Below are 11574 nucleotides of genomic sequence, written 5' to 3'. Positions count from 1 at the left end.
TCGTTGCTTCTATACGTACAGTCGTTTTAATATAAGTAATTGTTTTCGTATATTTTTCTTCTTTATTTGTATTACTAGGTTACTAATATTTTGTTGAAATTTTGTTGTGTAGGCTCATGAGAGGTATTTTTTCTTTCAGTGGATCGACGGTGTAGACAAGTTTGACCCCAGATAGCTCCTTTTTGACGATTGGTGGAGAGGGCGATATCCACGAGAGCACTTTGAGCGGTGGGTTCCACCTCCCCCTAACCCCCCTCTAATGACGGCTAAGGAGAAGCACTTAGCCACAGGTAGACGACTCGAGGAACCTCCTCTGTGCCATTGCGGAGACCGAGCCGTGATAAACTCTGATAATACGTTGGAGTTTATGTGTCCAAACAAGCATGAAGTAAGTGCAAAGTGTATGTGTTGAAATGTTAAGCTATATGTGTCATGTACTAATGTCACGTTATTTAGGTGTATTCAATGGCGAAGTATCGTTTCAAGGAGTGGTTGTATGGTCCTAAGACCAAATGGCCTGAAAAACCTCCAAAAGCAAAGCAAAAGAAGAAAGAAAGGTTAATTTACAAAGCATCGTTAGTCAAGTACGAATGTGGTGTTAAATCCAACTACGGTCTAGTCCCTTCGGAGCTTGGAATAGGCCATTATTGCGGTCATATGATTGACTATGATGTGGTTGGTCATTTTTATGGTAACCATAAAATCGTATTTTGTTTCTTTTGCTAAGACATATATGATATAATTTATCATTTGAACAGAGCACTAGGAAATGTAAATGAAAATGTTATGATGGTCAAGCTAAGTTCTTGGATGAACTGAAGAGGAAGCAAGTAATTACACGAAAGAGGGGATATGGACCTGACTACGTCAACCTTTTCGTTAAACATCACAAAGACAATGTGCGTGAGTTTACTAGACAGTGCGGTATTTGTAACCCGATCGACGTTGGGCTTGTTAAATGGGGATTGGAGAGACGGATGACATTAGAGGAGGAGAGGGCAAGGAAGGAGACAAGAGTATAGATGCAGGTCTTGAACAAGCATGTTGTTTCATTATGTGCTAGTGAGTACTTCGAATCCTTTTTTCGTTGCCTAATTTTAAATGTAATATAGTCGTGTTGGTAATTGATTGCATTTTATACATGAAGGGATTAGATGCGGCGAGGACCATGTTGTAGAGGTGACTCGTGCAAGGTATAAGGAAAAGAAGTTAGATAAGCACAGAAAGCGAGCTGGTCGCACCGTTGAATCACCGATTGTGTTGTCTGATGAGGGGGACAAGGATGAGGACGACACTGTCAGACTCAGTGAGCTCATCACTGTAGCAGAGGCGGGCTTGCAGGCTGAGGACGACAGAGCTCATCACTCTAGCAGAGGCAAGTTTGCAGGCGGAGAAGGCTGAGGACGACACTGATAGACTGAGCAAGCTCATCGCTCTAGCAGAGGCGGGCTTGTAGGCGGAGGAGGATGACGACGCGTTCTTTACTCAGGCCGCAGAGACCGCAGATGAAGCGGAGGCCGCTTACTATAGGCGAAAGGCAGATCAGGGCAATGCAGGTGAGCCTAGCCATAGCAATAGGGTCGTGGTTGAGGATTGGTACTCAGACGACGAGTTGCTTACTCAGTATGTTTCTGATTGAGGGTTTTTAATTGCGCCGACTGTTAGTTCCATACTTTATTAATGATCAATGTAGCTATGTAGTAGAAATTCTATTGTATTGTCTTATATTTTATTTGAACTACCGATGTATTGTACCCATGTATCATGTACTCGGATTACCCATGATCGATCTTAAGTGATCACATCTGTTTGTATCATGCGTTCAAAATGTCGGTGTTTCGGACCGGGGGGTCCTCAACCGACTAGTGAATTTGTTCTGCGTGCTCCCGATTCCGGATGGTGATGCAAAGAGACACAAGGTTTATACTGGTTCAGGCAATCGGCGCCCTACGTCCAGTCTGAGGGATAGAACTTGTATTCCTTGCACCAAAGTGCTCGTGGTAGGGGGTTACAAGCTAAGGGAGAGAGGGAACTTGTCCCAGGTCTCAGCAGGGTGTCGTGGGGCCGCCTGAGACGTTGCTCTCTAGCGGCTGGAAGGTGTGCGTGTGTGTGTGTTCTCCGGCGTCCCCCCTAAGTGGCCCAAGTCCTCTCCTTTTATAGTTGAAGGGGGGACAAGGGCAGTACATGTATTACTATGCGGTGTCGTGCCGCCAGGGACGGCATGTCCAAGCTCTGTGGCCTGTTCCTGTGGTGGCGTGGTCATCGGAGTGGCCCGTCCTTGGAGTACTGGGACGGTGTGGTCGTCCCATCAGACCCTGTGCATCGTGGGAGCCCCAGGAATGCCTCGGAGTGGACGTGGCGGTGACCATAAGCCGCTGGGGACGGACTATGCACGAGGCCGAAACTTGGTCGGGGCCGAGGCTGGTACTGCGGTGGGGGGTCTCGGTAGGCGCGGACCCCAATATTGCCGAGGCCCTGATATACAGTGCCGAGGCCTTGGTGTACAGCGCCGAGGCCTTGAGCGGGTGGCTGATCGTGGACACAGTGGTAGGACACAGTGGCCAGTAACCCCCGCCATATCCTGTCCCAGGCGCTGACGGCGGCTGATCGTGGTCACAGTGTTTGGTCACAGTGGCCGGTAACCCCCGCCATATCCTATCCCAGGCGCTGATGGCGGCTGATCGTGGTCATAGTGTTTGGACACAGTGGCCGGTAATCCCCGCCGTGCCCTGTCCTGGCCGGTATGGTGCTGATGCGACTTCGGGTCGCGTCGGTCTTTCTGTGACGTTGAGCCGCTGTCCGGCTGAGATCACGGGAGTGGTTGAAAGCATTAATGGGACGTGACCGGCTGTTGGGAGGGTCGGCCGAGGCGGGGGCGACGGACCGCAGGCGAGCCGGCCTCGAGCGACACAGAGAATGGGGCCTCGCGCGAGACGGGGATCAGGCTCCTTGCCGAGGCTTCGCGCGAGAGGCCTCGCGCGATACGGAGAACGCGCCTCCTGCCGAGGCCTTCTGTGGAGAGCCTCGGGCGAGGTGGAGACGGCGTTCCCTACCGAGGCCTTCCCTGAGGAGCCTCGCCAGGATGTCGAGACCTTCTCGGGGCTCGAGGCGAGGAGGAGGAGGACCCAGTGGGCCTGGTCGCGACGGGGAGGGGCCCACAACTTACCTTTTTGCTTTTATCATCGTTATTTTTTAGATGGGACTGGGGCGACCCATTTGATGTTTTGCTTAGGGTACCCCATTCTAAGGTACCCGATAGTAGCCCCCGAGCCTCGGGGGGAGTGCGCGCACTCCCCCTGAGGGTTTGCCAAGGCTTGGCTCATACCTGCCCCGTGGGAATTGGGGCTTGTTTTTTTGAGGTTTTGGTGGGTGCGCGCGAGCGCACCCGCCGGGTGTAGCCCCCGAGCCCCTAGGGGAGTGGAGTTACTCCTCTAGGGGCTTTCTTCATTTCCGTGTCTGAATGAGGAGTTCTTATTGCATTTGCCAAGCCCCCAAGCGCAAGTTCGGGTTGCGGGGGTCTCGGCGAGGCTGCAGGGAAAAAGGCCTCTAGCCTCTGCGCGGAGCAAGAGGTTCGTTAGGGGCCCCCTGACTTTGGGTATGATCCTCACGCTTCCTTTCGCTCGGAAGGAGGGGTGAAACGTGCCATGCTACCCTCGATGGGCACGAGCGTGGACACTTTCGGTGAGCTGTTAGCGGGTAGTCCGAGTGGAGGCCTGAGCCCCGTTCGCTGGGGGACGGCTAGTGGTCCAGGGACGCACTCCAAGAGTACCAGGGGGTTTCTCTAGTGGGTGCCGAGGCCGTTCGCGGGCCTTGGTGGCTTTGTGCCTCCCTACGGTGGGATCCCATTCGGATACTTCCCCGCCGGTCTCGGACACGACTTAGGACGCCCCGAGCGACCATTCGCTCGGGTCTAGGCCATTCGTAGGCTCGCTCCGATGTCGTCCCTAACTCTGTTGCCCTGGGGCGGCTGTCGAAACCTTTTGGAGGCCCAGCCTTCGAACCCCTGGACCGTAATGGGCTCGGCGCCCTTTTATCGTGTTTGTGGCGAAACCTCTAGCGTGGTTTTGGACTGTTTGTCTTTGCCTTGGGTGTTCTGGCCTTTTATCTGGTCTTCACGTGTCCTTTTCGTTCGGACGGAGGGTTAGTTTGCCGAGCCCATTCTGGTCTCGGCAAGGTTGCAGGAAGAGCCCCTAGCCTCTGCGTGGGAGGGCCGTCGGGAGTTCTCCTGACTTTTTATACGCCCCTCGCACGTGAGGGTTTGTTTGCCGAGGCCCCTTTGGGCACGAGCCCGGGTCGTGAGGTCTCGGCATATTTGCAGGAGGAGCCCCCTAGCCTCCGCATAGGGCGAGAAGGCCGTTAGGGGTTCCCCTGACTTTTTATGCGACCCTCGTGCTTCCTTTTCGCTCGGAAGGAGGGGTGGAACGTGCCTCGCTACCCTCGATGGGCATGAGCGGTGGCACTTCCGGTGAGCTGTTATCGGGTAGTCCGAGTAGAGGTCCGAACCCCGTTCGTTAGGGGACGACTAGCGGTCTAGAGACACACTCCAAGAGTACCAGAGGATTTCTCTAGTGGGTGCCGAGGCCGTTCATTGGGCCTCAGTGGCTCGGTGCCTCCCTACGGTGGGATCCCATTTGGATACTTTCCTGCTGGTCTCGGACACAATTTTGGGCGTCCCAGGTGTTTTGCTCGCTTGGGTCTCGGCCCCGTATAGGCTCGCCCACCGTTGCCCCTGACTCTGTTATCCTGGGGCGGCTGTCGAAACCCTTTGGGGTCCAGCCTTCGAACCCCTAGATCGTAACGGGCTTAGAGCCCGATTCCTTCCTATGAAAGGAACAGGCTGCGGGAAATGTCCTCCCTATTGGCTTGGCCGTGGGTGGCGCGCCTTTTGAGGCGGTTTCACAGGTAGGCGAAACGACGCCTGCTGCCGTAGTGGGCGAGCGCGACATGATGGACGGGACATAACCGTTCACGCATTTAATGCAGGAGACGTGGGCGCGTGGGCCGCCGAAATCGGCTCGTGGTTAACCGCGCCGGACGGGGAAAACCTCCCTGATTTCATCGCCCGTTCGTTTCACCTCCTCCCTGCATAAATACCCGAAGAGTCTCGCCCCTCTTATCTTACCTTGCCTGCCACCTCCGTCGAGCCGTCGCCAGAGCAGCGGGTGCCAGGAAGAAGAAGAGAGAAGAGCGAGTCTAGGGAGAAAGCGAGAAAAAAGCAAGAGTGTGGAGGGGGAGAGAAAAACTCACCGCCGCGCCCGATTCCTCCATCGCATTCATGGCCGGCAATGTCGTCGTTGTCGAGGCGGACCCCTGGGATCCGTCGGATGTCACTGAGGAGATGCTCTAGTTGCTTGTCGACGGTGGACTCCTCCGCCCGGTGATAGACCCTAGCAGGCCAGAGTGGATTGCTCCGTACGACGAGCTGGAGCCGAGGCCCCGCGATGGCTACGTCGTGAGCTTCATCTCCTTCCATGAGCGCGGCCTCAGCATTCCGGCGGACCGGTTCATGCGGGCGCTCCCGCATTACTATGGAGTGGAGCTCCACAATTTTAATCCCAACTCCATCGCTCAGGCGGCTATCTTTGTGGCCGTCTGCGAGGGGTATTTAGGGATCGCTCCCCATTGGGATTTGTGGCTCCATCTGTTCCGGGCGGGGCATACTACCAAGCCGACAGGCACATCGGGCAAGAGGAAGGCATCGAGGGCCAGAGGCTGCACTCTCCAAGTGCGTCAGGACCGCCTGCACCTCTACATCCCGGCCCAACTCACGTCCTCCAACCGCCGGTGGTACACGAGTTGGTTCTACCTCCGCAACGACGACGGGGGACTTCCCCCTTATACTAGGCGGATTGTGGGGAGTTGCCCGGAGAAATGGAAATGGGCCATCTCAAAGGTCGACCAGCCCAAGCTAGAGCCGCTCCTGGAGGGGCTGGCGAGGCTACGGAATCATGGCCTCACCGTCGTTGTGGTCGTGGCCGCCTTCCACCACCAGAGGGTGTTGCCGCTGATGGCTCAACGACGGCGACTGTTCGAGATGAGGCCGGGTGAGCCCGTTGAAGGCACCCGGATGTCTTCCTCCGCCCTCTCTGACGAGGAAATTCACCGTCGGGTGGGGGAGACGGTAGATGTGAAGTTGAGGGGCGGCAACCTGACCCCCTTCGCGATGTGACCATCGCGGGGGTTTCTTTCGCTGGTAAGTCGAGTGCCGCTGCAGCCTCTGAGCCTCCTCAATCTCCCTTTATCCCTTGTTTCTTTATGCGCGTTTGTGGTTTGTTCAGGGGATGAGGGACGTGCGCTCCTCCCTGCCGCCCGTTCTCGAGGACGCGGGGCAGCGGGCGATTAACCGCGCTCACACCGACGCGCAGAAGAAGCAGAAGGATGGTAAGGTGGCGAAGCGCACGAAGCACATCCTTGCGCGCGAGGCATTGGATAAGCGCCACCATCAGCAGCAGAAGGAAGGTCTCCCGTTGGAGGAGTCCCCGTCGACGTCGTTGTCGACGGAGGCCTCGGAAGGGAATGACAAGGGCGAGGTGGGGCGAGGCCCCCTAGACCACCTTCTGGACATCGAGGAGGTGGCGCCCGGGGCGTCGGTAAGCAGCCCGGCACCCCCGGGAAGGGGAGAGGAAGCGGACCCGGGGCCGGCGGTGGCCCCCTCCAGGGCCGTGGCCGACACGCCCGAGGCGCGGGCGTTAGGCAAACGCGCCGTCAGCCCGGTAAGCTCGGCGGTCGCGGTGGAGCCAGTGGCAGTGGAGGCGACGCCACCGGCCCCGCAGAGGATCGAAGGGGCACCGGGGTCCGTCGAGGACTGACCAGCGCCGGTGGATACGGACGCGACGCCCCTACCGCCGCCTCCGCCGTTGCGGAGGAGGTTTGCTGTGGTGAAGCTGGGGCTGCCCCGTTCAAGGTAAGTGTGTTTTTGGTGGGGTTATGGTGTCTTCCATTCGCTTTTTTGGTCTCATGCTGACCCTATAGGTTGATTTTCTTCAATCGGAAGCGACCTACGGACGACCTCCCCTTGGCACCCCTTAAAGCGCTTAAGGTGAGCCCTGGCTCCTCTACCCACTGGGTGGCGGAGGCACAAGCCGCCATCCAACGCGGTGCGGCGTCGGCGAGGGTCGACCCACAGGAACTGGCTGCCCAAGGAAGGGTTGCCGAGGCGGCCCCTACACGGTCGGATGGGGCTGTCATGCCCTTTGTTGCCGAGGCTCCTGGGGCCTCCAGGGCTGAGGCGATGGGGGCCCCGGCGCCCATGACCACTGAGACCGCAGTGTCCGCGGTCGGCGCTTCTGCGTCTGCCGAGGCCATAATGACGGAGGCCGGAGCCCCCAAGACCGCCGAGGCTGTGACTGTAGAGGCCGGAGCCCCTGAGGTCACCACGGCCGTCGTGATGGCAGCGAGGCCGTCTGTGCAGGAGGCAGAGATGTCGGCGGCGGAGGCCTCGGCCGTGCCCTTGGCTCAGGGCCCGCCGTTGTTGCGGGAGAGTGCCCGGGAGACGGAGGTCTATCCGATCTCCTCCGACGATACTTCCCGGGCATGGGAGGTGGTTGGCACCGAGGAGACCGACGCCATGGAGCAGCCGGCGCCGCTCTTAGACGAGGGAAGCTCGGCCCTTGTGCGGGTTTGACCCGAGCCCCGCGGGTGGGATCACCCGTGGGTACTGTGGCGGAGCCGGGACGACCCTGAGGGGGAGCCTTTGTTCACCCTCGAGGACACGGCCGAGGGTGGGCGCTGGAGTACCTTCGAGCAGTACCGCGAGCTGGCGAAACGGTCGCTACGGACGGTGCTGTCCGTGGTGGCCGACGAACTGCCCGGAGTCGCTCAGGTTCGTGTTTTCCTTTCTCGCGCGACGTTGTTCTTTCCTTGGTTTTGTCGCAATCAACGACCTCTGCTCTGCCTCCTCAGGAGCTCGAGACCCGGTCCCTCGGGAAGTCGGTCTTCCTCCAGTGGGAGAGGGGAATCTGGGACCAGCTTCAGAGACAGAGGGGCAGCTGGGGGCAGAGGAGAGTGCGCACCGGCTGACCAAAGGCGCTCTGAATGAGGCCCTTGCTGCGGCTGAGGCCTCGCAAATCGAGGCTATGGTTTTGAGGGGGACGGTCGAGGGTGAGTTTGAGTCCCCTTGTTTTGTTTTCTTCCCCTTATGTTCGCTTCCTAACTTCCTCGTATGACGCAGAGCTAGGGAGTGAAGCCTCCAGGGTGGCCGAGGCCTCTCGAGTCGAGGCCCAGCGGTTGAAGGCAAAAGCCGAGGCCTGCCAGGCCGAGACCCGACGCTGGGAGCTGAAGGCCAAGGGTGAGCTCCGTGGGCTCCCGTCCCTAACTTAGGTTGTTTTTTCTCTGGCTCGACCTTATTTCATTTTCTGTGGTGCAGAGTCAGAGGCGGAGGTCGTTCGGGCCACCGAGGCTTCCAGCGCGGTGCAGACGGTGCTCGAGACCAAGATTGGGGAGCACGAGGCGCTAAAGCGTGCTGCCCTTTTCGCCTGCGAGGCCCTGGAAGTCGAGGGGGTTCAGTCGGGTAGCTCCCTGGGGAGCCGCTTGATTGCGTTGAGTAGCCAGATGCGCGAGCGGCTCCGAGGGGCGCTGCACATGGGTGTCAAGCGGGCGATGGCCGTCATCTCCTCTCACTACCTTGGCATCGACCTCCCGGCCATTAGTGATGGCTACGTTCTGCCTGATGACGACGAGGAGGCCCACGCGGTAGTCGCGAAGCTACTGGAGGCGGCGGAAGGCCCTGGCACGGTGCTAGCGACGCTCTTTGAAGATGAGGTGGTTCCTCCCCTACCCTCTGCCGGTGCTGGGGGCCCTGAGCCTTAATCTGGGCCCCAGGGGCTATGTAAAGACAGAATATGGGTTATTTTTGTATCATAACGTTTGTGGCCGTCGAGGCTTTTATTTCTGACGTATTTGTGTTTCTTAGTTGTTTTTCTCATATTTCTGAGCCTTTGCCCTCTGTTGCTCCTGATCCGATTTCGTTTGCAAAACACCCCTTTGGGGCCTAAGCCGTCCCTTGAGCGAGAGGTAGTGAGGGAGTGCTGTAGCCCGGGGGCGTAGGCCATCTCGCGACTCAGCCGGCCTCTTGCTTAGGAAACAGACCTTGGTCCGAGGAGTCTCTACAAATGATTCGTCAGAGCCTGCTAGAGACTTGGCGTAGGAATTTTTTCGAAAAGCAACTAAAAAATGGTGCGTGGGACCTAGGGGAAGTCCCCCATCTAGCCCCCGAGGGAGGCTTGGTTCTGCTAAGGCAGAGCCGAGTCTCCCTTATTGTGTTTATTGTACTGCCGAGACCTACTGTGGGCTCGGGGGGTTTCTCGAAAAGTAAAGACCAACTAAAGAGCGCTTTTTAATTGCATTTCGAGAAACGATATATACAACGCTTGGAAATTTAGGGATAAAAGCGACGTAGCTATTCTATGTTCCAAGCGTTGGTGAAGATTTCGCCCTTCTTGTTGGCCAGCTTGTAGGTCCCGGGCTTCAGGACTTGGGCAATGATGTACGGTCCTTCCCATGGCGGGGTCAGCTTGTGGCGACCCTTGTTGCTCTGTGCTAGCCTCAGCACCAGGTTGCCTACCTTTAGGTCTCGGCCTTAGATGCGTCGGGCCTGATAGCGCCGTAGGCTCTGTTGATACTTGGCCGAGTGTAGTAGCGCGACGTCTCGAGCTTCCTCCAGCTAATCGATGGCGTCCTCTCGGGTTGTGCGGTTGCTTTGTTTGTTATAGGCTTGCAGCCTCGGGGAACCATATTCTAGGTCGGTGGGGAGGATGGCCTCGGCCCCATAGACTAGGAAGAAAGGCGTGAACCCCGTGGCTCGGCTCGGAGTGTTCCTTAGGCTCCAGATGACCGATAGGAGCTCGGTGAGCCATTTCTTGCCATACTTTTTCAACCGGTTGTGAATTCTTGGCTTGAGGCCTTGTAGGATCATGCCGTTGGCACGCTCTACTTGGCCGTTGGTCCTTGGGTGTCCTATGGCTGACCAGGCCACACGGATGTGGTGGTCGTCGCAAAACGTCAGGAACTTTTTGCCGGTGAACTGGGTCCCGTTGTCGGTGATGATGGTGTTGGGGACCCCGAACCGGTGAATAATGTCAGTGAAGAACAGCACTGCCTGCTCGGATTTGATTTGATTGATCGGACGGGCCTCGATCCATTTGGAGAACTTGTTGATTGATACCAGTAGATGGGTGTAGCCCCCGGGGGCCTTTTGCAGAGGCCCGACCATGTCGAGCCCCCACACGGCGAACGGCCATGTGATGGGGATGGTTTGCAAGGCTAGGGCCGAGAGATGTGTCTGTCGAGCATAGTACTGGCATCCTTCGCAGGAGCGTATTAGCTTGGTAGCGTCAGCGACCGCCGTCGGCCAGTAGAACCCTTGGCGGAAAGCATTCCCTACGAGCGTCCGAGGCACCGCATGGTGCCCGCAGGCGCCTGCATGTAAGTCCCAAAGCAGGGCTTGGCCCACCTCAGAACTGATGCATCGTTGAAGGACGCCTGAGGGACTTCGCCTGTATAATTCGCCATTGTAGAGGGCGTAGGTCTTGGCTCGGCACGCAAGCCGTCGTGCTTCAGTTCGGTCGTCGGGAAGCTCCCCTCGATCAAGCCAATCGAGGAACGGGACTCGCCAATCCGCATCCTGATCATTCTGCGGAGGCTCGGCGTTGACTTCCATGACCTTGGGCTTGGTCGAGGGGGTCTCGGCAGCAGAGGGGGTGTTTGGCTTTGCCATGGGTTCCCCAGGTGGGCCCTCCTCTGTTGTCGAGGTGCAGCCGATGGACGATTTGTGGAGGTCTCTGGCGAAGACGTTCGGGGGGACCGGGGCCCGTGCTGAGGCCATCTTTGCCAACTCGTCGGCGGCCTCGTTGTACTTTCGCGCGACGTGATTTAGTTCGAGACCGTCGAACTTGTCTTCTAGGCGTCGCACCATCTTGCAGTAAGCCTCCATTTTAGGGTCAAGGCAGTTTGACTCCTTCATCACTTGGTCTATGACAAGCCGCGAGTCACCTCGGACGTCGAGGCGTCGTGCCCCAAGCTCGATGGCGACTTGTAAGCCATTGATGAGGGCCTCGTATTCGGCCACGTTGTTGGAGGTGGCGAAGTGGAGCCGCACCATGTAGTGCATGTGTACTCCGAGGGGCGAAATGAAGAGCAGACCCGCGCCTGCCCCGGTCTTCATCAGGGATCCGTCGAAGTACAGGGTCCAGCACTCCGTCTGAATTTGAGCAGGTGGCAATTGAGTATCTATCCATTTAGCCATGAAATCAGCCAAGACCTGAGACTTGATCGCTTTTCGAGGCGCAAAGGTCAAGGTTTCCCCCATAAGCTCGATAGCCCACTTGGCTATCCTGCCTGAGGCCTCCCGGTTATGAACTATCTCGCCCAGGGGGAAGGATGATACCATAGTCACTAGGTGCGACTCGAAGTAGTGGCGCAGTTTGCGCCGGGCTAGGACCATGGCATAGACTAGCTTCTAGATGTGGGGGTAGCGCGCTTTGGTCTCGGAGAGCACCTCGCTGATGAAATAGACCGGTCGCTGGGTAGGCAGAGTATGCCCTTCTTCCTGCCTCTCTACTACTACGGTGGCGCTGA

At 57.5% G+C, this 11574-nt stretch overlaps 1 protein-coding gene across 1 annotated transcript; it reads left to right on the top strand.

Moving 5' to 3' along the window:
* The first annotated feature begins 958 nt into the window (after positions 1–958).
* Positions 959–7624, top strand: LOC136537237 (uncharacterized). Its single transcript, XM_066529278.1, has 4 exons — positions 959–1028; positions 1148–1296; positions 6279–6530; positions 6995–7624. The coding sequence occupies exons 1-4, from the start codon at positions 959–961 to the stop codon at positions 7622–7624; spliced, it is 1101 nt and encodes a 366-aa protein (XP_066385375.1).
* The last annotated feature ends 3950 nt before the right edge of the window (positions 7625–11574 follow it).

The sequence above is a fragment of the Miscanthus floridulus genome, chromosome 2 (genome assembly GCF_019320115.1).
Source record: "Miscanthus floridulus cultivar M001 chromosome 2, ASM1932011v1, whole genome shotgun sequence".
NCBI lineage: Eukaryota > Viridiplantae > Streptophyta > Magnoliopsida > Poales > Poaceae > Miscanthus > Miscanthus floridulus.
This window is presented reverse-complemented; position numbering and strand designations above follow the sequence as displayed.